Here is a 25984-nt window from a genome sequence, read left to right as displayed (position 1 = left end):
TTTTCGCAGAAATCTTCGCATTTCAACACCACCCAGCGTAAGTATCGGGTTGTGGTAAAATGCGAGACAAAAAGTCACGTGACCGACCGTTTTCGAGCCGTTTTCGCATTTTCCCGCCTCGCCATTTCGCTTTTCGCGTCTCGCAATTTCCTCACACCCGTGATTTTTGGTGACTAGTGACTAGAGGAAAAAAAAATTGGGAAAACCCTAACCAAGAACTGCTACTCTCAACACAGATTTGTCGCAATGTTTTAAAAAGCAATGTTATTAATTTGTATCAACAATAATAATTGTTGTTAATGAAAACAAACTAGATCTAGACTAGATCTATAGAAAATTTTCTATTCACAAATATTAATAACAACTAAACTTCCAATTTTAGCTCTAGATCTAGATCTAGATCTTTAATTACTGAGAAAAGTTGTAACAATGTTTCGGTTGTTGTTCGGTCAAGTTGTTTCCCTAAAGAAAACACCACTATTTTTTCGCGTGAAGACAATTAAAAACACTACACAAATCACCAGGTACTCGTACCTTTTTTCCTATGGACCTGGTTTAATATCTCGTTTTTCATCACATTCCAACCCGTTTGTAAGTCAACTTTCAATCTATTACTAATCTTAGAGGAATAGAGTCTAAGATTCTCAGACTAATCTAGATCTATTTATAATTTATTAGGCCTAGGCCCTATATTAAAAGTATATTTAACTATATATAACTATATTTAAATATTAGTTTTATTAGGCCTTATACTATATAGTTAGTAGTATAGTATAATAGGGTTATCTATCGTTTTAGGTACGTAAAATCGCCCGCGGCTAGTAATAGTAATGTATGAAAAAGTTACTGCATTGTCAGGCTATAATTAATAGAAATATATTGATATTGTGATATATTTGTGTCAAGTATTATAGATAAATGAATAATAAACCTAAATCAATGGTTAAATATATCAATATTCAATATAGGCAAGAAATTAACTTTAAACAGTTGTGTTTGCGAGCTGTATTTGCTATATAAAAAGCGGCCATCTGTAAGTTAGAGTGGCTTCCCCCTGAATCTCGCGCTATAAGTTTACAATAAAAATAAATAAACAAGATAGCTGCTATAGTAAATGAGCATGGTTGCATCTGTTGGAAACATCGCTAGTCTTCATTTATTACTGAAAAGTTTTAATTCAATAATAAGATAAAGTATAAGCTATTGCTCGAACAGCTGACGATGGTGAACTGTTTTTTCAAGGCAAGTTAACCACGACTTAGTAGGGACATCTTTTAGGGATTGCAAGCTACTGATCCTACTTTAAAGAAAATATTCCTAGTTGCATGTTGTGTCAACTTAGTTTAAAACAAATTACTAATAAGTGAAAAATAAAAGAAATATAAAAAGCATTTATAATAATTTTGCGGGTTGCAAGCTCAAAATTGAACTGAAAACCATGCTTTTCTTAATTAAAGCCCAAAAAATGCAAATTTTCTTGTTTAGAATGGAAGAGCATCCATTTCTTTACAGTCCCACATTAAAATAATAATTTAGATTTAGTAAATCTAGCAGTGTTTTCATTCATCCCAAAGTGTACCCTCTTTTTGCCTGCCTTATGGAAAAATTGAATTTAATCTAGTCATTTCCGTTCCTCTCCACTGCTAAACAAAATGCTATTATAAGGGTTTCTGACTAAATTAAACTAATAGCCTTAACCACTTAGCCTTGTATTTACATAGACCTGATGCTTAATTGTGTACTCTGTTTAACTGTTTTTTTTGCAGGGCATCAAACCAGCTTCACCTCAGGATTTGGCCAACAGGAAAGCTCAAGGCTTACCTAAAAAGTTACCTATAGCAGGAGTTACACATGTCATATTAGTGGCTTCAGGGAAAGGAGGTGTTGGAAAGTCTACCACAGCAGGTGTATTGTGATTAACTTTGTTTAATACATTTCCCAACTATATCCATATCTTTACAGCAGCCAACTGGTCAATCAAACAAAAAAATAATAAGACATGTTTAGGGGCAGGGCTTCTTTAAGACATTATGCCAAGGTGGGCAGTGAGAGACGTCAATGACATTTGACATTTCTGGGGTGGTTCTTTCTCCAAGTCCTCCCCACCCCCTGAGAAAGATGCCTGAAACACTACTTTGGGGTGGGGAGAAGCAATGAATTCCTTAGATATTTCATTAACATATTCATATGTGTAATATGTGGGACGGCAGGGTCAAATAGTAGAGCTCACTACTGCTGACACTAAAGTCTTGAGTTTGGATCCCAAGCTCAAATCTTTAGGACATTTCTGAGTCCACCTAGCTTTAATGGGTACCTCGCACATGTTAGGGAAACATAGGCAGCTGGGCATAGTGCTGACCATATTATCCCCCTAACGCAGAGGTAATTGAAACAGATGCATTCCACTTCGTCTGTTCCATGCGTCTGGCACAAATGGGAAAAGTGATTATAAGTACAAGATATGCTGGTAAAATGTGCTTCATGTGATTACTAAAAAAATGACTAGATTTGCGTGAAGAGACAGATAAAATACATTAAATCTTTTGTTAACAATATAATCAAAATCCTCTTTCCTCAGTAAACTTGGCCTTAGCACTAGCAAGTAGTAATCAAGTAAGTTGTATTCAGATGTAAATGATTTAACAAACTTAGGAATTAAAATATTCCAAAGTTGCTAGAAAAATTCAAATGGTGATTAAAAAAAAGGGCTTGAAGTTTTTTAACCTGTATGTTTAAAAATGTGTATTATTAGTAGATTTAAAATGCTTACATCTCTAAGTATTAGAAATTTATCCAATTTGAATGGGACAGACTTATGAGTTCTTTAAAAATATGACATAGAAAATCATTTTACCAAACATATCTAAATTAAATCAGATGGGCAAATAAAGCATTTAAGAATGCAATGAAGAAATGTTAAAACATTTCTTGTCAGTAATAGTTACTCCTGTGTGTTTTTGGTAATGTTTTGCTAAATTTACTATACAAATGTTTGGTATGTTATGTTGTTAGGATTCTTTTAAAGTAAAATTGTTGAAATGTAAAATTAGGTAAAGTTAAATTGCATACTATTCTAAAAGATGGAAACATAGTTTAAAATAATGTTCCATGAAAAACATAATTAAGATGCAATTTATTTTAGCTGCTTTCTATTTAGAACTTAAAAATTGGAATTTTGGATGCTGATGTTTATGGACCATCTATCCCAACACTAATGAATTTATCTGGACAACCTGAGCTCAATCACCGTAAGTTTTTACTGGATTTTTATTTATAGGCATCAGTAACCATTAGATGTCTGTGTATCAACAATTAAAAGGGGATCAGGACAGGAAGCTGACATGGACAAAAGTCAGGCATGACAAAAGGCCAATGGGAAAACAGGTGACAGAAAAAAGCTGACAGGACATGAGGCAGACAGACTGTAAGACCCAGACTATAAGGACAAGTTAAGCAAAACATCAAACTACTATCACAGCTTGTTGTATGCACAGTACTTTCTCTGTAACATATTTTTGTGTCCAAGATCTGTAATCAATGGTGTCTTAGGCTAATAATTTACAGTACTTAAAATTTTCTTACACTGCACTATTTTAATATTCCTTTCTTTTTTATCAAATTCCTCAGAAAACTTGATGATACCACTGATGAATTATGGTGTTAAATGGTAAGTTACATAGTTGTGTGAGAATTAAATGTTAAATAGTAAGCTACATAGTAGTGGGAGAGATAAATGCTAAATGGTAAGCTACATAGTAGTGGGAGAGGTAAATGTTAAATGGTAAGTTACATAGTAGTGGGAGAGGTAAATGTTAAATGGTAAGCTACATATTAGTGTGAGAATTAAATGTTAAATGGTAAGCTACATATTAGTGTGAGAATTAAATGTTAAATAAAGATTCCCATCATGAATTGCAAAATGACCGGTTTCGGAAACTTGACTATATTTAATTGTAATTTATAGGGGTCGGTGTGGTCGGGTTGGTCAAGCTCATGGTTTTTGCAATACCAATAAGTCTCTAAGTCTTAAGTTTGAACCCCCGGGCAGATGAGGCTCCATAGCTGGGGACAGTAACTCATCTAGGAGAGAAAACTCAAACAACTGCTGCTTTGTAATTTGTTCTTGGATGGAAAAATGCTGTGAAAGCAAATCCAAAAAGAAAAGCAGGCTGAAATCGTGAGTCAAGGGCCAATGTGCCACATAAACATGTTGTGATGATACTTAATTGCAATTCATAACAAAGAAGAAATGTAATTTCTTGAAACTTGATCCCACAGCATGTCAATGGGTTTTCTAGTTGATGAAAAATCAGCCATTGTCTGGAGAGGCCTCATGGTCATGTCAGCCATCCAAAAGCTTTTACGAGAGGTAATGCTCACATTGAAATTCGCATGCTTTAATATGTATGTGTTTAGATATATTATGGAGATTTAGACAGACTATCAGTTTTTTCATTCATCCCACTCAATATGTACCCTAGACTTGCCTACCTTACAAACAAAATATTTATAATATAACCATATAATCCTTTAACACAAGGGTAAATTGTTTTTGTGCTAATTAGATAGATTTGAAAGAAGATATTATTTTGGAAATGAGAAAGAAGATTTTTAATAACTAGGAGTTTGCACTTTTTATTATTTGTTACATTTTTCAATTGATAATGTAGGTGCTGTGGGGCCCCTTAGATTACCTAGTTGTAGATATGCCTCCAGGTACAGGAGATGTCCAGCTGTCCATATCTCAAAATATTCCCGTCTCAGGTAAGCACAGTTTTATATTTTTAAAATCTAATGGAATGTTTTAATCTAATTAGCTTCAGCTGTAATTAAATCTGTTTAAACTTTTTTCTTTTAAAATGACCAGCAACAGTTAATTTAGTAGAGACATCATTTTTATGATGAATGTTATGTGCAGGTTATATAGTAGTTACAACTGTATGTTCTAATGTTATGTGCAGGTTCTATAGTAGTTCTGTATGTTCTAATGTTATGTGCAGGTTCTATAGTAGTTACAACTGTATGTTCTAATGTTATGTGCAGGTTCTATAGTAGTTCTGTATGTTCTAATGTTATGTGCAGGTTCTATAGTAGTTCTGTATGTTCTAATGTTATGTGCAGGTTCTATAGTAGTTACAACTGTATGTTCTAATGTTATGTGCAGGTTCTATAGTAGTTCTGTATGTTCTAATGTTATGTGCAGGTTCTATAGTAGTTACAACTGTATGTTCTAATGTTATGTGCAGGTTCTATAGTAGTTCTGTATGTTCTAATGTTATGTGCAGGTTCTATAGTAGTTCTGTATGTTCTAATGTTATGTGCAGGTTCTATAGTAGTTACAACTGTATGTTCTAATGTTATATGCAGGTTCTATAGTAGTTACAACTGTATGTTCTAATGTTATGTGCAGTTTCTATAGTAGTTCTGTATGTTCTAATGTTATGGGCAGGTTCTATAGTAGTTCTGTATGTTCTAATGTTATGTGCAGGTTCTATAGTAGTTACAACTGTATGTTCTAATGTTATGAGCAGGGTCTATAGTAGTTACAACAACTGTATGTTCTAATGTTATGTGCAGGTTCTATAGTAGTTACAACTCCACAAGACCTGGCACTGTTGGATGCTCGCCGAGCTTTAGACATGTTCCAACAAGTAAAGATCCCCAACCTTGGAATCATAGAGAACATGAGTGTCTTTATCTGCCCTAACTGCAATCACCATGAACACATTTTTGGAGAAAATGGTGGACATCAAATTGCTCGAGAAATGGGACTTGAAATTCTTGGTTTGTTATGTAGATAATTTATATTTATTGTTTTAAAATGTACAGCACTAGTTTTTTCATTCACCAATATTACCAAAGTGTTTTTTGCCACATTATAACTGTAACAGAATAGCAACAACTTTTATGCGCATCAACTAACAGGCAAAATTGACAGAGTTTTTGGGTGATATTTTTAAATTCTAGGACGTTTTTCATAAAGATGTTTTAAAGTTAGGACTTTACTCTATCTTAATGGATTTTTATCTTGAAACTTATATAACATGAATTAGCAGATGTCATTTTGTTCAAATAGGTGATATTTTTTTAACAATTAACTTCTTCTTATGGATAAAAAATAAATTCTCTTTACTCAAAACAATAATTTCTTGTTTAAAATACCTAAAGTACCATTAGTTCAATCTAAAATATTTATAAATTTTGATTTCTTTAAAGGTGCTGTCCCTTTGAATGGCTCAATTTGTAGACTGTCTGACTCTGGTCATCCAATAGTGATAGCCCAGCCATCTAGTCCAGTTGTAAGTACTTTTATAAGACATTTTTATATTAGCAGTAAAAGTTTTAACCCTTGAGAGCTATACAGCCCTGATTAAAACTTTGACAAACTTAGCATTAAAGTTAATATCTATTGTAGATAGTTATCAGGTCAAAATGTGTAATATTGTGAAATTTGAAGTCTAGGTAAACCTAGAGGAAATTGAATATAAATAAAGCTGTAAACAGTTGTAGATCAAGAATTTTTAGCATCAAATACTGACAAACAGCTGCAAATCTGTTTCTATTTTTAGCTGCATTAGTTAGTGGGTGTAAACCTTTAATTTATGTTAAATTTTTCTCCTCCAGACTGAGGTATTCAAGTCAATAGCAGAGAAAGTGATAAAAAAACTACCTATACAAGATCAGACATCATTGAGATAATACTTGTTGCCTTGCCATGGTTGATGTAAAAATGCTTGTACAAAAGTGGAAATATTTATTTGTAAATAAATCATTCAGATATTTCAAAATTAACCTTTGATAAAAAAATTTATTATATGATTCAAATGTAACCACAAAGATTGTATACATAGCTTTTTGAAGCCCACCAATTGTTCTTTAGAACTGACAAGAAAATGCCACAGATGTTACCATTTAATACTTTTATACTGTGTACATAGTTGATGTTACCTTCATAGATGTTTGTTTTACATAAAGCTGCTTAAAATATTGTGCTCTCCACAAAGTGACACTGGATCAAGGATATTCAAGCATCTTTATTGCAAGATGAGTTTTGGCTATTAACATAACAGTCATAAAAGTAAAGATAAATAAGTTATAAACCGATAAAAATTAAAAACCTTATACGTTTCAAAATTGTCACATAAAAGTTATATGAGAAATGATGATGTATTCTTTGTATAATGCGAAGTATAAAAAAAAGCCCAGTAGAAAATTAAACAAGTCAGAATGAATAGTAGTGTTGGTGAATGTTTACTATTAAAAACTTTTTACATATCACAGCCAAAGAATCATGAATTTACAATCCTTAAGTTAGATAACAGTTTGGAGCACTTACATTTTAAACTGTTTTGGATATTTCTTTTAGTTTTTGTAAAAACAAAAAATTAGGCATGTCAAAACAAATTGAATCCCAAGTAAAAATCTGTTTTTATATACAATACTGAAGGGTGAACAACACTATGGATGAATAAAAGATGGTTGTTTTGTACAGCAGAATTGAAGCTTGTAGTATCTGTATGTGAGCATTACAGACATCTGCTACTTAACAAATGGATGAATGTAGGGTTAACTAATGCTTTTGGATGAATAAGCAAATACAAAACAGCCCATATTGTTTTGTTACTCATACGCTGAAGCCAAATCCTCCAGACAGCAAGCTGATTACATCTAATGTACACAATCTTTCTATACAGCTGTCCTGGTTGTTAGTATTGAACTTGTAGCAAGTTAGGTGGTTTGTTGCGTACTGATATGGTTGGTGTGCCTATCTGTCTACGGTAGGCTGGTTGGGGCTGGTCCATTGCTACCCCGTACATTTTCTGAAATTGTTAAAGTATCACAAGCATAAATTTCAGCTTTAAAAATAGTTTTATAGTGTACTTTGTACTATTGCTGTTAAAATTTTTTTAAAGGAAGTTCATCCACTAAAAGTGAGTGGAGTATGTATATACTATAAGGCCTTTTTAAAAAAATACAATTTATGGTAAGAAAAAAAATAATATGAAGTAGTCTTCATACTCGTTTGGCTGTTCTCATCTTAGCATTGTAGTAAGCTGCTGATTCTGGGTTATTCATCATCAGTTCCAGCTGGAGTCTCTCAAACTTTTCTTGTTCATCTTCAGTCTTAAACAAAAATATTCATTGAACCATCATACAATCTGTAGTTATTAAAACAAAATTGATACTTTCTGTAGAAACTTTGAAAAAATTGCAGCAAAATGGATATTACAATGTGTAATAGGGTTAACATAGATACTTCAAGAGTAAGTTAATGTGTTGGGTATTAGGAACACAGCCACCTAGATACTTCAAGTGTAAGTTAATGTATTGGGTATCAGAAACATCCAACCAAAACAAAGGGGACTCGGAGGAATGCAATTTGATGACAACCACAACTGAAAAAGATTTCTCTGACCCATAACTTTATGTGAATGCCATTCCAAAAAGCTTAGTCTAACAAGGAAATGAAATATTTCAAGGTGAATTTACTTACTCTAACCTAATCTCTCTCAACCCTTCACCCAACCCTGCATTACTCACAACCAAACTCTCATTTATAGACAGCTGTTTAAAACTTTTGAAAGCAAAATGAAACTTCAGCTACTTGTGATAATTTTTGGTATTACAAAATATGAATGAACTTAATTAGCATGTACTAAATAAAAAAGTCATGAAGTGTGTCAGGCAGTAACTTACAGTCAAACTTGTGACTGGTAGTGTCAGTCCTTGCTTGACTCCTATACCAGCATTCACGCTGGTCTGGTTTTCTTCTGTTGGTCCTAGGAAACTTTCACTGTACCAGTTGTCAAATTCTAACATTTGAAAAAAAAAAAAAACTTTACCAGTTTTCACATTTGAGGAGAAAAGAGCATTCTTCTGCATGTCATTTGAAAATATTGAAGTGCCAGTAAAATAATTGCTCACAGCAAGTGTACACCAAGATGGTAAATTAAAAACTTGAACATAAGGATCAAATAGCAGCAATTTGTGGTCATGTTAAATGATCAATAAACAAGGAAGACACGGATGTAGTGATAAAAAATCAATTACATACAACATTAACACTACATTAACACTAACACAAGTATGTATGTAATAAAATATCTATAATCATATAACAAAGATAATAATGTGGTAAAGTTCAATCTCTAAGCTTGGATTAGCCTAACACTAACACAAGTATGTGGTAAAGTTAAATCCCTAACCTTGGATCAGCCTCAGACGACACTGGTCAACTAGCTTCTGGCAGTACACTACTTCAGATTTTAAATTGTGCAGCTCATCATACTTTTTCCTGTAGTTTGCTTTCAGTTCTTTCAATCTCTGAATCTCATTAAATTCTTCTTCAGTGATAATAATGTCACCATCCTCATTTAGAATAGGGCCTGTTTTAATATAAATATTTATAACATTATTTAACATTAAACCCATATATGTAGGTTTAAATTTAAATATTTTTATCTCTTTGTTTCTTTTCTATGCCATTTAAAACATAGTTTTTTTATTATCACTTTTACAAAAGAACATTTCAACTACAGTTACAATGATTAGGTATGGGCCTACTTCTTTAAAAATTAAGTAGGTATGATACAATTTTGTACTTTGTTTAAAATAAAGTTGATGTAAATGTGGAGAACATTACCTTCTGCCTCTCTTTGTGCTTTCATTTCATCTAGTTTCTTCCTTGACTCATCAATTGAATGCTTCGTGTTATTGATGAAATTAGCTAAATCAGAATACTCTTTTTTCTTTGAAGCCAAAATACCTGATCAAAGTGACATAATTTTCTATAAATTCATCATTCAAATCTAATATATAAAGCTCAATTCTGTATGTAACATGTAATAAGTTTGTTTGTCATGGACATACTTCAATGGATTATTATCGTGCTCATAGTCTAAATTTATGAGTTAAAAAATTACTATTGAAAGTGTTGGAAAATAATTTTCATTTTTCAAACTGATAGTAATAATTGTCGGCATGTTCATTAAACACAATTTTTAAAAAATATAATCTTTTACAAAAACTCTAATTATGTCTGAAAATTATTTATATTTAGTCCTTTAGCACTTACTTCCCTTTGATAAATTAGGAAAACACAATTACTTCCCTTTATAAAACATTGCATTAGTGGAAAAGAATTTACTTTTTATTACTTGGTTTTGGTGTTGGGAAAAAAAATAATTACATAATTAGCGGGGTTTGATCAAGTGCAAATGTTGTAGGTATTTTACGAATAAGCTTGGAGTATTATAATTGTTCATTTGGTTTAGTTTGGCACCTACGTTTGTTTAAGTGAGTGCAAAAGACTATGAATAAGTTGGGGTACTATAGTCGTTTATTAAGCTGAAACAGGCGATTCTGCCCCGGGCTAGACTGTCAGCACTTTGCGTTTATGTTCGCGTTTGTGTTTTCTTTGTGTTTAGGTTGGGTTTGCGTTAGTGGTTGTGTTTTGATTTGGTTCGTTTTTTTTCTTTCTTTTTTCGTTTTCGTTTGTGTTTTTTTCTTTGGGTTTGTGTTTGTATTTGTGTTTGTGGTTGGTTTTGCGTTTGGATTTGGTTTGTTTTCATTTGCTTTTTCGTTTGTGTTTTTTTCTTTGGGTTTGTGTTTGTGGTTGGTTTGGATTTGGTTTGTTTTCGTTTTCTTTTTCGTTTGTTTTTTTCTTTGTGTTCGTATTGGTGTTTGTGGTTGTGGTTGGGTTTGTTGTTAGGTTTTTGTTTTCGTTTGCTTTTTTGTTTGTTTTTTCTTTGTATTTGTATTGGTGTTTGTGGTTGTGGTTGGGTTTGTTGTTAGGTTTTTGTTTTCGTTTGTATTTGTAATTGTGTTAGCGTTATGTTTGCGTTTTGTTGTTTTGGTTTTGGTTGGTTGTGGTTTGGGTGGGCAATGCCGGGTTTATGATGATTACTTAACACACAGGTAATGGTCTTTAACAGAAAGGTTTTTCACAGAAGCCAGAGCAGGGCCTGGCCGGGACGGCTAGTTAATTATAATTGTAAAAAGAAAATGTAAATTAAAATCCTAAGAAGATAAGCCTTCAATTTATGCTAATTTTTAAAACGCAATAAATAAATAGATAAACAATCATATAAGTAGATGAGTAAAATAAATAAACAGGTAACCAGCATAGACAGATAAACAAACAAATAAATAAACAAATAATATATATATAAATAAGTGTGGCAGAGCTAAAAGAAAGTCTCTCTTTTGGATCCCGGCTTCAGTCTGTACGGCACCCCTGAGTCCAACTAGCTCTGATGGGTACCTTACTCATATTAGGAAAACAGGCAGCTGGGCATAGTGCTGACCACACTATCCCCTTGTATGCCAAGTTAATTGAAACACATGAACTCTACTTCATCTACCCCATGTGACTGGGCACAAATGGTAAAAGATTATATAAAAGAGAAATACACACACACACACATACATATATATATATATATATATATATATATATATATATATATATATATATATATATATATATATATAGTTATTACCTTTATTTTCAATAAGAATACGATTAATCTCAATCCCTTTGTCTGACTTAAAATCCTCAAAAGCTGATGTTCTGCTAGGCGGTGTGCTGTAATAGAACACACAAGTATTGTGAATGATATGGTTTTTACTGCTCTGTACAAGATCATGCAAAACTACAACATAATTTGAGTCGATTAATTTAACTGCCAGTATCCTATTTCTGTAGTCCTACTTTCCATAATAATTTTTTTATTCTGACAAAGAGGCAAGTGTTCTTGAGTTAAGTCTTACATACTAAGTGAATCTGCCTTCAATTTGCAAGTAAATATTAGTAATCTTTTCCCTTATTGTTAAATATAAAGAAATAAATTCTTTAAAAACCTATTTTCCTCTCCAACATAACATTTTTTAAATTATAATTTTGAAACATTTTATGATACTAAGTCAAACATTGAAGACTTTATCAAATCGTATCGAATATTGAAAGAAAAAGAAATTGAATACAACACAGAATATAATAATGACTGCAGAAAGAAAGTTAATTTAGAGATTAAATTTGAGAAAGAATTAAAAGCATTTTTAACATTAATGTTTTAAAGTGATAGCAAAAAAACAGTGACTGAGGCTTCTTTGTAATTTTCTGCTGGAAAATATCTGCAAATATTTTTGTGTTTTAAATGCATACAATCATTATAGTAAAACAAATGCTAATAGCTTGCTAATTTTTTTAAATTGAAACAATTGTATTCACACTTTGAAAATTTTGTTCAGACATGACTTATTTGTAACAAAAGTTTTTCTGATGGGAGAAGTTAAACTATTTTCTTAGCATAGAAACAAAAAGTGAACATCTAATTTAAATCTATTTATACTATATTACAGGTTAATAGAGAGATAAATTTCATAAAAAACTGTTTGTAATATGTAAAAGGAAGTGTGTTTGTAAAATTTACAGTAAATGTTTAACTTGCATTAGCTGTAAATAATAATATATTTTAAAAATCTTTAAATCAGGGTAAGCATAAAAAAAGCTCAATTTTAAAGTATATTTCAAATTTTATATACATCAAGAATGAAAATGTTTTTTGAAAATTTAATAAAAGTGACAAAAGTTAAGATAACTCAAATCATAATTAAGATAAAAATTGTAAGACATAGATCTAAAGTGGTATCCTCTTTTAGTTTGAAAAATTATGTAATATTAAAATAACCAACTTAGTTCTGGTTATTTAAAATAATATTTACTTCAAGCTTAAACATTTGAAATGTTAGCTTAAACAACTAAAAGCTAACATTTGATAAACTACTGATTTCAATAAGCTAAATAGTAAACAAAACAATTAATGAAAAAAAAAATTTCTGTCAAAAACATTGAGACAGTTGTTAGCATAACAAAAAAAAAAAAAAGAAGGAAAAATGGAAAGAAAAGTTGTGAACTGTAAACAAAAACCAAATCATACTCTGGTCTTATTTGTTTTGGTTTTATTTTCTCTTCTTCTTCTTCATCTCGGCTGTTATCCAGAAAAACAAGTCATATTATAGATGTTAGTGATCAGAAAGGTTTATATGATATACATAGTGTATAATGTACACCCACACACAGACAAGCAGCCCTGTTAACTGTAACATCTGGTACAAACAATCTTAGGTGTTAGCTAATGTTTCCAGAAAGTTTGAATTTTAAAAAATTGCAGTTGTTTATAGGACTGAACTTTTCTGTAACTAAATTTCTGGGTGTGTATGGTGACAGTGCTGTAATTACAGATTTGAAGTTAGTTGCAAACCTTTATGATATGCTTTCACCAGCAATATTTTTTAAACACAAATTGAGATTTAATATTGCAGATACCAATCAATCTTCTAGTGGGATATAAAAAAATTTGAACAAAAAACAAACATTTATATATTTACCTTTCAGAATCTTCCGGTCTTTTAAAAGAAAAAAAATTTATTAGTTTTAAAATAGATTTAAAAAGCAATTAACAGAAAAAGGCTTTTGAGTAACAACAGATTATAGATATTTAACTAATGATGTCAAAACTGGGTTAAGATAATCAATAAATCCTTAAACAAACTAATAAAATAATCTCTACAAACAAGATTTGATTACAATATAATTTTCAATTACTTATGAAAATTATATTTTAAAATATACATGTACTTAAACAGAACTTTTCTCAAAAAAAATGTGATGAAACTAAAAAAAAACAACATTGTTATAGTTTCTTTCTTGTAATTTAAAGTAATACACACAAAAATTTATTATCTGTACCTTGATTTTTGTCCCCTTGAAAGGTTGTCAGCTGAACTGACAGGTGAAATTGGAACTTCAGATGCTTCTCTTTCAACTTTTTCATTAGCTGGGGAATCAGTTTTTCTTTCACCTTTACCACTGTGTGAGGAGCTGGATCCAGGCTTTAATGGAATAGGACTAGCTCTGCAGGAGAAGTCGGAACAAAACTTGCATGAATATAACTCCATCTCATTTAATTAAAGCATTCTCATTATTATAGAAATTTACAGAATATATATATATATATATATATATATATATATATATATATATATATATATATATATATATATATATATATATAAATATATATATATATATATATATATATATATATATATATATATATATATATATATATATATATATATATATATATATATACACTAGCCGTTGGTACCTGTTACACATGAATTATTGGTCTATATATTTTTAATGGTATACATTTTTTAGAAGAATATTTTATAAAATAGTTATTGGTCAAAACGCAATGTGCTTTACTACAGGTTTAGCAATATTAGTGACAAAGCCAAGAAATAACTAAATAGCTAAAAGTCCGACACATTAAAAATAACATAGGCTACTAATACCTAGAAAAAATAAAACCAAATTATATACATTATTTGTCAATACAACACCATATTAAATGCACACACTGATTAAGAGACTTAAATGACTCCGTTAAAAACCCAGCTTTTCAATGGTATTTATATTGTTTTTTAAAGTAATTTGTATTAGTTTTGGCCGAGGAATCTATATACATTTCATAAATTATGTCTCAATAAGTAAATCTATAGATCGAAATCAAATTTTAATGAAATAGTTCATTTCTTCGTATTTGAAAATTGGAATATGACACCATTGGTTTTGTGTACTTTCCGTACTTCAAACATATGACATGTGACGTCATCGATTTCAGCGTTCTTGTCCCAACTATAAACACTTTTCGGGTTGCATAATTAAAACTGTTTTTCTACAGTCGAATATGCCTTTATTTATTATTTTTCTTCTTTAAATAAAACTTTGTTTATACATTTAAAACATCTACCATATTATTTTCAACAAAAGTCTGTATCAAGTCCTCGATATCGCTGAAGATTCTGATGTGATATCCTGCGAAAATATTTTGCGGACAGAGAGAGAAGTGTGCAAATGGTCTTTTATATATTAGGATATGTATATATTCAAATAAAACTTGAGATTCATTTTTAAAAGGCAATATTAAAAGCTATCAACATTTAGAGAGGTCAAAAAATGACTTTTGAAGACACTTTGCATATGGACAGGCCAGAACTACATTGGTTATGATTTGTTTCCAAAGTGGGACTTTCAACTTTAAAACCATATTGAACAATAGCCGTATTTTTCAACAGATTTTCTATTTCATACATGTAAATATAATAGATACTATTTTTCTTTTCTTAAACAGTTGTACTAAAAACAGTTAAAGAAGAAAATCATATTTTCAGTGCTTTTAGGAATTGGACATTTAAAAACATTTTTACTGTCTTACACGATTTCTTTTGATCCTTTTTTCTTGTCTCGTTCTCTTTCTCTCTCTTTCTTCTTGAGCTGTACCACAGTAGAAGAATCTGATTTCATAGTCTTGGGAGCATTGCCCACACTAAAGCTGTTCCCTTCCAACTCTCCAACTGCAGTTTGATCATCCAAAAGCAAATTACTAGCCTGCAAAATAATTTAATTTATTACGTTTATACATGAGAAACATGGAATGATAACTTTTAAGTCCAACTGTAATCTTAAGTAAATCAGCTAAAATGTAATTCAAAATTAAATCAATGAGCATATGTTTTTTTTTCAAAATTATTATGTATTCACCAATTTAAAAAACCCTACTTTCTGCATTAAAAAAATGAACTAACTTATTACAATAATAAAGTGAATTTTAAAAAGAGAAACCAAAATGTTTACATTCAGAACTGTAAAAATTCAAAAGAAAATAATTTAAAGTGCCTTCATTAAAAAAAAAAGAAACAAGTAAACATCATGAATGAACAGTCGTTAAAAAAAGAGAGGATTACAAATAATACCTCACTAGGTTTTAAACTTTTTCTCGTTAGCTCATTTTGGAAGTTTTCTAAAGCCTGTTAAAAATAATGTTAATTATCCTACCTTTTACTTTCATGAAGGAATTAGAACATTTGTTAAAAATTTAGCTATAGCAGATACAGTTAGTTATCATTTATTAAGTGTTCTTGAATAAGAGCTGTAATGTATTACTGGTCACTCTTGCAGGCATACTGTAAAACATTGAGAAACATACCTGCTGTGCTGCTACTATAGACTGCGGGTCAGATTTGTTCAACAAAATATATTTTTCTTTCAGTTTTGCTTCAATATCTTTTCCCAGATCTCTGAAGAAAAGTAAAAAGTTCAATAATAAAATGGCTTGTTCTTACTTAATTAACAAGGTTAGGCAAATACAAATAGACTAAAACCTCAAACAAAGTATAAAACAAGTGCTCATTCTAATATTACTCTTTACATGAAATAATATAAATTTAAAAAAGTATGTTCTTCATATTCTTGTGCCAACCCAAAAGTTGGTGTACTGAGAAATTTAATTTATAATTCTGGTAATCTATTATTTTAATTTAATTACAGTTGTTAACAAATACTAAAAACTATGCTGTAAAACAAAACAAAAATCACAAAACAAGTGTTATCAAAAGAAATCTTAAATTACATACTTATATAATTCTTTGAAGGCAGAATATGTCCCTGAAATTTGTTGCAAGCTGACAATCTAAAAGATAAACAAGAAAACAAACTATGGCACATTCTATAAGCAAATATAGAAAGGGTCTAGTAATTTTATTAAGCTATATTTTATTTTATGAAAGCCAGTGCCAAACAATAAAAACAAATACATATATCTTAAGTGTTCTAAAAAAATGATTTTCTTATATGAGACAATTTCTAAAGCATCACTCACATCCAGTTCATCAAGATCACCCTCCAAATATCTCCGAACTTGAGATCTTATTTCATATTTCTGTTGCTCAGAAAGAGGCTCATAAGAAACCATACTGCGGTTTGTCTGAAACAAATATTAATAGCAATGTGCACATTTTTCTACAGGGAAAAGAAATATTCATAAAAGAAAACTACTGTTAGGTGCAAATATGTTTTTAATATTTTTTAAAGACATTGAGCATTTTAACAATTTTTTAAAAGTTAATGGGTTGTCCATAAATTAAATCATGCAATTTTAGTCCAGATTTATCCCAACCTACCCCCACACCTGTTGTCAAATATAAGAAAAAAACCCAAACAACTAACCATAGTCTAAATGAAATGCCACCTTATATTTTAACCCCCTTCCCAACACACAAACACACTTCCCAAAATAGAACATCATCACAAAAGTCTACATAAGAACATGATATAATGTGATGCTGATTCCTAAGCAAAATAGTCAAGCTTAAAGTCATGTCAACTTTCTTATTATTACTACAATAGTGTGAATGAATGCTTACAAGGGTGTCATGCATGGCCAACTCAGATTTGAGTTGCTGAATCTCTCTTTGGAGCTTCTTCACCAACAGCTGAAATAAATCAAAGAATCAAAACTTATTAACACAGATAATGCAAAAATACATTTAAAAAATCTAATGTGATGAAAATAGTAAAAAAAAAATCAGCTGATAATAATAGAAGTTTCTACTTACAGCTGGATCGTAAATCTCATTGACACATGGTTCACTCTGAACACACATCATTCTTGTGGCAAATCTTAGTGTGGATACCTGGAGAAAAAATGTCCATCGGAGTAAGAGATGTACTAAATTATAACTATGGAAATGAAAGTAACAAGAGACATTAAAATGTAACATTTTTTTTATTACTGTTACATTTGAAAGTAATGTAAATTGTATAACTGGTCTCCCAATCCAGTTTAAAAGAAAAACCCAGCTTATTTAAAAAAAAAACATTTTATGCTTGTATTGTATTTCAGTTTAAAAAAGAAAGTCTATAATATTTATTCTAACTTAAAGCAAAAAAAGACTTACTGTTTCTTCAATCTGAGCTTTTTCTGCCCACATGTTAGCAATAAGAAGAGTGTTGCAGTTACCACCAATGGAGTCTTTAAGATAATGAGTCAGCTTGGACTGTCTGAATGGTACATGTTCACGATTGCGTGCAGCCAAGGCTATCACTACTTGCTCCAGAAAAGACAAGGACTTGTTAATGTACAAGGCCTCTTCTTTTGTTTTACCCTCAGACTGTAACATGGAGAAACACAAAATTACACAATAGAATGATAAAACATAAAACAAAATTAATGATAACATTAGGGAATTTAATAAAAGGGTAAAATTAGAAAAATTTATGGTATAAAGAGCAATGGGGCATACTTCATTTATTAGAGTATAAATACATTTTTAACAATTCATTGAAATTTATTTTAGTAATAGAAAAACTAAAATTAAATGATAAAGAAAGTTGAAAGTAGGCCTATACCTTTGTTTTACTTAATCTTTCAGAACCAGCCAAATCTACAAAATGGACCTTTGAAACTGTAAACTTTGTGTTGGACTGGGTTCTTGACCTTGACTTTTAATGATACATAAAATATCAGATAATATAAGTTTTTGTATAGTTTAAGAAATGTAATTAAACATTTTTCTAAATAATGTATGTCGTTGTTTAGATCTTTAAAAAAAAGCAATGAGATTGAATTACCTCAAGGTATATAGTAAATATACAATGAGAACGTGATGATTGTTTGTTCAACTGATGAGCTGCGATAGATCGATTTGTTTCACCCTGCAAAAACCATTTCATTGCTATTAAATAGTGTTAGTATAATTTGGTGGTTTAAAAAAGAAATTTGTCAAAATTGATAAATAAATTTAAATTGATTGTGCTAAAAAATAATATTAATATCTTTTTAATTTCCTACTATATACTATTTTGAGGACTACTGGAATCGAATATTAGACCACAAACAATTAATAGATGAAATCCCTCTATAGTCTAACATTGATATTGATACTGTAAACTGCAACAGATACTGCTAAAGAGAAATAGCTTAATAGTTCATGTTGTTTAAGTTCAAAATAACATTTTAGAGTAGGCCCTACTACACTACACACACTTTATCAACATTTACTTAATTATGGATCTTGAAAAATTTAAATAAAAAAGTATTGTATTGATAGAAACAGTTTTAACTCTACCTCAAACAAAAGGTTCAAAGCCTCTTCCTCATTTTGGGCAAGGTGACAAGACAATCCTTTAACAAACACACCATCCTGGTTTTCTGAGACTACCATAGGCTCAGGGGGCAGGAAAGGATCTCTGTTAGAATTCCATGCAGCTTCTGGCAGTGATCCAAGGAGATCAAACATGCCCTCATTGTAAATTTCAAGGTAAGAAATCCTTTATTGAAAGAATAGGTAAGCATATATATATATATATATAATGATTACCTTAAAAATACAGAAACTACTATTGAAAGTGCTAATCTTGCTGTACAATACAAATTTTTAAGGTTTTGGAAAACTGAAATGAAAACAAAAATAGTAGTGCAGATTACCTGACAGTGATACTGTACTCAAGTCGCTCTTCAATTTGTTTAAAAAGCTGAGATATAGCTCTGGGTATGACACCGCGGTGACGGTAACTCTCAGTGGCTCCTGTCATGGTAAATGTTTTTCCAGCTCCAGTCTGACCATAACACATGATTGTTCCTGAATTTTATTGATAGGAAATATTTTAATAGACAACTTGGTGCTTTTTAACATGATTTTTAAAAATTTTTCTTCAGGAACCAGCACAGCTTAGTGTTACTTTGGTATTTTATTAAAACAAAACTGAGAATAAAACATAATTTTAAATCTTTTTAAATTTTGAGGAAAATTAATTGCACTAGAAATTTTCTCAGAAACGTAGTAAATTAATTTTAAAGTATGTTCACACCTAAAATGTTAAATATTTTATTTTACCATTATACCCATCCAAAGATCCTTTAACAATATCCATTGCAACCGTGTTGTACACAACCTCCTGGTCAACATTGTTAAACAGACCATCAAGCTTGAATGACCAGTCCAGAATCTGATTATTCACTACGCCTTTCTTTGCTTCTCTGCGCAGGTGAACATTCACACTCTACAGATTAAAAGAAAATAATATCACATAATTAATAATGACTACAGGTATTATAAAAATACATTGCTAGTGATTGTTGCTAAGTTCCTTATACTTTATAAAGATACAATGATAACAGTGATAAATTATCAAAATTTAAGTAGCCATGATATATTTTGTAGTATTTTTTATTTTAATTTAGTGACAAAAGTTAACCTATAAGTGTACAGTAAGATAAAGATTAACGACTAAAATAAAGAGTAGTGGCTAGAGTCAGAGTTAAGTACAATGAATAATTAAGTAGTAAGTAGGCCCTAGTAATAGTAAAGTAACTTAGTAGAGTATAGAGGTAGAGTCCTCATTATTCAGCAGTGAGCAGACTGATGAGTAGTTAGTGCTGAGTAGACTGCAGAGTACTTCAGGCAAACTGTAGATCTAGTGCACATTTTATGTGAGTAATGCCGATGGACATGGGATGGATGGATCATGGATGAAGTAGCTTAAGAAAAATTAAAATAAGAAGAGAGACTAAGAAAGACTGAAAGACGACGGCTTACATTTTTAAAATATTTTTTTTACCTTACTGTCACCAAGAATTTCGATATTGTCTTTGGCGAAATTCGATGTCGGTTTAAAACGGCCCCAAACTCTGACTTTTCTGTTTCGTGTGCTCATTTTGTTGTATAGAATAATTGTAAAAATAAAAATATTGAGTTCAGTTAGTTTGGCCAAACAATCTAGCGTCCATGTTTATTAGCGTTGTTAGGTAAGCTGCGCAGGTCAGAGTTTGAAGGAAGTGTTTCTTATAAAGGTGCTATGTTATTTAAATAGCCAAACATTATGGTACAATAAAACAATTTACCTTGCAAATTTGCAATAATAAAAACAATGTATATAAACATTTATATTATCAATCTTTTAAATGCAAACAGAACAAAAATAATTAAGAAGTTTAATTTGTAAAAATAAAAATGTTTGTTGTTAAAGAAAACTATTTTAAAAATTAATTTTCTTTTCAAATAAAGTAAAGGGATATAACCAAGAAATAAGTTAAAGAGAAAAAAAATGAAGTTTGGGTAGGGGGAGCTAATTGCATATGTATGACCGCACTGGTTATTAGAAGACTAAATTTTAAATTAAATCATTTCATTGCAAAGAATATCCATCATGAGACAACAAACCACACAGAAATAGGCTCGAACTCATTTCTGGCTTGGAATAAGCAAGTTTTAAAACAAGTTGGTCAAAGACTATTAATGATGAAAACTTGATAAGTGTAATGGTTTCCCGCGTTCTTTTTTGTTCATTTATCTATTAATTTGGAATTAATTCCCTTTTATATATGTAGCTTATGTATTTTTAGTTGTAATTCGCTTAGTAAAAAAAAAAACTATTTTAATTAGTTTTATCCGCACGAAATCGAAAGTTTGAGGGTGGGGGGGGGGGGGGGGGGGGGCTGGGGGAGTGCAAATTAAAAATTTGTCCCCGGGCGCCGGGAAGGGTCGCTACGCCTCTGTAGATCGCTACGCCTTATATATAGTTAATGTAATCTAACCAAAGTTATAAATTACTAGGTACTTTTTTACTTTCTCGTATATACGTAGTATAGAGAAAGTATTGTAATCGTGCAAAAAAAAAAAAATCGAGATTTTTACAAATCTCGACGTTTTACACCTCACTGATACGGAAAAACATAATTTTGCAATCTTGTCCGTATGTCTGTGTGTGTGTGTGTCTGTCTGTCTGTCTGTCTGTCCGTGTGTAAACACGATAACTTAAGTACCGTTACAGCTAGGTTGATGAAATTTCATATATAAGTATTTTATCAAAATCGTAGATCCGTATCAACTTTTGAGCGATTTCCGATAACCGGAAGTGGTACTTTTCCTACTTTGAATTTTTTAAAAGCCTATAACTTGAGTACTATTTCAGATAGATAAATGAAATTTCACATGTAAGTAAAAGATCTAATTCTCTACCTTCTGTTAAATTTTGAGTAATTTCCGTTGACTGGAAGTAGTAATTTACGCTACTTCCGATTTCTCAAAAAACTAATGTAAATTTTTAAAGTACTAATAATATTGCGCACTATTATACGCGTTTTTATTCGGCGTTTGCTTGGTGCGCAATGTTTTTTTTAAGAGATTCTATTCTATTTTTAAAAGTTTAAGTATTTAAAATGGATTAAAAATCATAACTATATCCCCAGTTACCATCCCCTGTTGTTTTATATAAGAATATTCGAGAAAGTTTAGGGGAGATCACTACCGGTTTATTAATAACTGCGATTTCACTGCGACAGCCTAGCAGTGTTTCTTCCAGACTTTTTTCTCCGGGGGGGGGGGGGGGGCACTTGAAATTTTCGGGGGGGGGGGCGGTAGACTTTCTTCGGGGGGGGGCGGATACTGTTAAAAGTATATATTTTCTATATAAATTATATAAATTTCATTTCGTTAAAAAATTTTCCGGGGGGGGGGGGGGGGGGCTTCGCCCCCCCCCCCGAAGAGATGCCTGGAACAAACTCTGCAGCCTAGTTCACCTAATAGGTAGCGCCGGACCTGGTTTATGCCAAAGGAAAAGATTGCAGAAAATACTAATAAAGCAATAATAATTTCTTTCTTTTAAACTTTCGCTTAATTTTTTTCAGCGCTTCTCTCTTCACTGGTCTTCGCCTTTTTCACGTTTTCCTCACTTTCACCCGCAGGCCGTTTTTTTTAAACCTGTTTAAAACGGTTTGATTCTTTGTCACCTTTAGCATGTTGGAGAAATTTGTTAATTAAACATTACCGATGCACGACCAGTTGCAACGTTTTCGGGGTTTCAACTTTCATCTCCACTGATTCTGAAACCATTGATCAGTTGACTCATATCTCAAATATCGCTCATATCTCAAGGCAAAAAAAAAAAAAACAAAAAAAAAAAAAAACAAAAAAAAAAACAACATTTTAGTTGTCTTGTTTACGGCACACACGTATTGCTGACGCTGATTGCGCGTACAGACCAGTGTTTCTTTCAGACTTTTTTCTCCGGGGGTGGGGGAACTTTATTTTTAACACGTTTTTATTAACTCAGCTTCGCGTTTGTGTGTTTGTTATTAAAATTGACATCGAAAATTAGCCCACTTCTGATTGTTCTATAGTTCTGAAATTTGGCATGCAGGTTACTTTCGCCTAACAATTTCAGATGCAATCATAAAAACTAGCAATTAGAGACCGTAATTAGCTTAATTTAATTACGCCCTAAGGACCATAAAATTGAGGACATGATTTCTAAAGATACCGACAAGACTGAAGACCTATTGACACAGTTACTTCGGCCCCAATCGACGTGAGCGCGCTGGCCGTGATCGTATAGTGGTTAGTACTTCGCGTTGTGGCTGCGACAACCCAGGTTCGAATCCTGGTCGCTCAAGATTTTTAGTCCGTGTATTTATAAACACTTAGTCAAGTCATACAATTGGATAAAGTAGAAAATAAACTAGAGTATATAAAAAACTTTTTTTAAAAACCACGTTTTTCATGTGTAGCAACGGACTAAAAAGGAGAAAATAAAATACTTAAAAAAAACTTTTTAAAAAACCACGTTTTTCTTGTGGACTAAAAAGTAGAAAATAAATTTTCATACATTTGATGACAAGAAAACGTGGGTCGGGCAGATGGGTCGGGAAATTTGATAGTGAACGTACCCACGTTTTTTGTCATCAAATGTATGAAAATTTATTTTCTACTTTTTAGTCCACAAGAAAAACGTGGTTTTTTAAAAAGTTTTTTTTAAGTATTTTATTCACTTGTACATTTCCGTGGGGGGGGGGGGGGGGGGGGGGAGGGAGGTGGACACTGGTAAAAGTATATATTATTCTATATAAATTCTATTTCGTTCGGGAGGGTTAGGGGGGGGTGTGAGGCGGTAGACGTTCTGGTACAGACGCATGTTTATACAGAGGCGTAGCGACCCTTCCCGGCGCCCGGGGACAAACTTTTCGATTTGCACCCCCCCCTCGAGATTTTGATTTGCACCCCCCCTCAAACTTTCAATTTGCACCCCCCTCAACCCTTCAATTTATTTTTCCAACCCATTTTGGCGCCCCTAAGCTCGGCGCCCGGGGACATATGTCCGCCCCCCCCCTCGCTACGCTACTGTGTTTATATGTTTTGTGTGGTGTAGGCTGTTGGCAGAAGGGGGTAAGGAGAAATAGTGGGATTACAACAATCCATTGGACTCCGCAAATGGAAGATACTAATGTTTTTAAAGCTATAGGCGGCGGTGAACTTATGTCTCTTCATGTCTACTATTTCAAATTTATGTGTAGGCTCTAGAATACTAGCGTACCCGTCGCGAACGTTGATGGGTTCTAGTTCTACGCGCAGAGTGACTCAACATTTTTAGCGCAATTTCCATACGGACAATTGCGATTATTAACTCGCCATTTCTGGATGGATGAGTGAATGAATGGATGGATGTGTGTCCGCAGCTTTAAGTCGTATCTCCTCCTCAACGAAGCAATATCGAGGACTAGTTCCAAAGCAAATATGTTAAGCAAGTTCCGAGGATGATTGTGGGCCAAAAAAAAATTCCCGGAATTCCTTCCTGGATTTCCCCGAAAAGCCAAAAACCTCGAAAAAAAATGCAGTTTTTTGCCCATATCTCAGCAACCAGACCACTTAGCGACTTGAAACATTTACCAATCGATTCCTGCCATAATTTTGAACAATATTGCCGAAAAAAGTTTTCAAAAATATCCTTTCGTTCGGTCACAAAAAAATAATTAAGGAAATTGCGCTTAAATTGTCACTAGACTTTTTATTAACTTGTTTTTTTAAACTGAGCATCGTGTAGGCCTACTCGTTAAAATAAAACTATTTCCGTTGATATAGGTTAATATAGTTGTCTTTTTTTAGCGCAAAAAATATCCTTTCGTTCGGTCACAAAAAAATAAAAATTGTTATGGGTAACATAAGGAAATTGCGCTTAAATTTTTTAATAAGCATTTCATTAACGCGTTTCATTAATACTGTATTTTTAGACTTGTGACCTTGTTTTCTAAAATGGAGTTATTTAAATGTAAAAAAGCGCACGCATACACATACACACTCACACACACTCACACACTCACACACACACACACACTCACACACACATATATATATATATATATATATATATATATATGTGACCTTCCCCGAGTCTATCCTGCCCGACAACGCCAATTGTAACGAGTTGAACCACTCATGCTACACAACATCGACTACAGTAGAAAGACTCGAAGATGCAGGTTCGCTATTGATCCTTTTATTACATGAATCAAGAAATGCTTCAATATAACACAATGAATCAACAGGAATGTTTCACAATAATAGTCTGAATCAACTGACCCCTAACAGTCCTCACTAGGCTTCATATAACTGAATCCACATGTCTATTGTCCTTCTTAACACAATATAACCAACTTGATATGTCACACAGACTGACTGATCTAAAGCGAGCGATGAAGAGGGAAGAGAACGAGTTCAACCGTCCCCTCCTATTTATCCCTTGTATCCGTACTCGTCCTCGTACTTGTATTCCTCCGTAATCGATACTTGTACTCGATGTCTCCGACCACTAGTTGCGCAGTTCTAACGTACAGTCCGTGAAATAACATCTGCATCCTATCAATCAAAGTTGACAGGCTGTCTGAATCCCCTCGTACCGTTTCCCAAAATAGCACGCGTTGGCTTTGAGATTGTTATCAGTCCGATCCAATAAGCCACCTGCTATGTTGCATCAGACTGTAATACTGCGTCTCGGCTTATCGTTCGTTATCAGATTTGTAACTAGTGGCTAGGCCTACCCTAGTCACATCCACCCCTGCCTTTTTTTTGTGTGTTTTCAACCACAAACAACGCCTGGCAGGTGCACTCCTCCAAAGTCAATCGCACAATCGTAAAAATTTTTTATTATTCCACTCACTGTCCACGACGTCCCATTCGTATACGATTGACAGTTATACCTATTTCACATATCAACTGTGTCTACATCATCTTCCTGAGACACAAAACAGTTCTAGAATTCACATCCACCCTTTTCGTTTGGTGCCTTCACCAGTTCACTTTT

General features: G+C 32.1%; 2 protein-coding genes across 4 annotated transcripts; one reads left to right on the top strand and one right to left on the bottom strand.

Annotated features, from left to right (window-relative positions):
- The first annotated feature begins 219 nt into the window (after window positions 1-219).
- Window positions 220-7340, top strand: LOC131949252 (iron-sulfur protein NUBPL). Its single transcript, XM_059311063.1, has 10 exons — window positions 220-591; window positions 1767-1905; window positions 2579-2613; window positions 3158-3248; window positions 3628-3667; window positions 4279-4369; window positions 4671-4764; window positions 5578-5784; window positions 6217-6299; window positions 6625-7340. Exons 1-10 carry the CDS (start codon window positions 430-432, stop codon window positions 6697-6699), a joined length of 1017 nt encoding a protein of 338 aa, XP_059167046.1. The 5' UTR covers window positions 220-429; the 3' UTR covers window positions 6700-7340.
- A 139-nt stretch (window positions 7341-7479) lies between these two features.
- On the bottom strand, window positions 7480-20658 carry LOC131949251 (kinesin-like protein KIF9). 3 transcript variants are annotated; one of them, XM_059311060.1, is made up of 23 exons: window positions 20471-20658; window positions 19747-19912; window positions 19338-19491; window positions 18979-19180; window positions 18482-18565; window positions 18260-18352; window positions 17809-18021; window positions 17467-17544; window positions 17275-17343; window positions 16731-16835; window positions 16486-16541; window positions 16059-16149; window positions 15826-15879; window positions 15288-15460; window positions 13754-13918; window positions 13393-13410; window positions 12942-12992; window positions 11502-11587; window positions 9644-9766; window positions 9207-9386; window positions 8698-8813; window positions 8020-8124; window positions 7480-7820 (listed from the first exon to the last, which is right to left on the bottom strand). In XM_059311060.1, exons 1-23 carry the CDS (start codon window positions 20564-20566, stop codon window positions 7707-7709), a joined length of 2592 nt encoding a protein of 863 aa, XP_059167043.1. In that variant the 5' UTR covers window positions 20567-20658; the 3' UTR covers window positions 7480-7706. The 3 variants fall into 3 exon arrangements, with proteins under 3 accessions (XP_059167043.1, XP_059167044.1, XP_059167045.1); XM_059311061.1 differs by lacking the exon at window positions 12942-12992; XM_059311062.1 differs by lacking the exon at window positions 15826-15879.
- Window positions 20659-25984: the final 5326 nt, after the last annotated feature.

Source organism: Physella acuta, unplaced genomic scaffold (genome assembly GCF_028476545.2).
Source record: "Physella acuta isolate Inbredline_101_S28 unplaced genomic scaffold, ASM2847654v3 ptg000680l, whole genome shotgun sequence".
Classification (NCBI taxonomy): Eukaryota; Metazoa; Mollusca; class Gastropoda; family Physidae; genus Physella; species Physella acuta.
The sequence above is the reverse complement of the archived record's forward strand: the minus strand, read 5'-3'. Positions and strand labels throughout refer to the sequence as shown.

What these genes read in the sequence shown, in the direction of transcription:
- LOC131949252 (XM_059311063.1), top strand. Translation starts at nt 430, where the DNA reads ATGTTTCGGTTGTTGTTCGGTCAAGTTGTTTCCCTAAAGAAAACACCA. An exon ending in CACTAGCAAGTAGTAATCAA is followed by an intron (nt 2,614 to 3,157) that starts GTAAGTTGTATT and finishes CTTTCTATTTAG; the next exon opens with AACTTAAAAATTGGAATTTT. An exon ending in ACAACCTGAGCTCAATCACC is followed by an intron (nt 3,249 to 3,627) that starts GTAAGTTTTTAC and finishes CAAATTCCTCAG; the next exon opens with AAAACTTGATGATACCACTG.
- LOC131949251 (XM_059311060.1), bottom strand. Translation starts at nt 20,566, where the DNA reads ATGAGCACACGAAACAGAAAAGTCAGAGTTTGGGGCCGTTTTAAACCG. An exon ending in CTATAGTAGCAGCACAGCAG is followed by an intron (nt 15,880 to 16,058) that starts GTATGTTTCTCA and finishes TATTTTTAACAG; the next exon opens with GCTTTAGAAAACTTCCAAAA. An exon ending in TATTCTTATTGAAAATAAAG is followed by an intron (nt 9,767 to 11,501) that starts GTAATAACTATA and finishes CACTTTGATCAG; the next exon opens with GTATTTTGGCTTCAAAGAAA.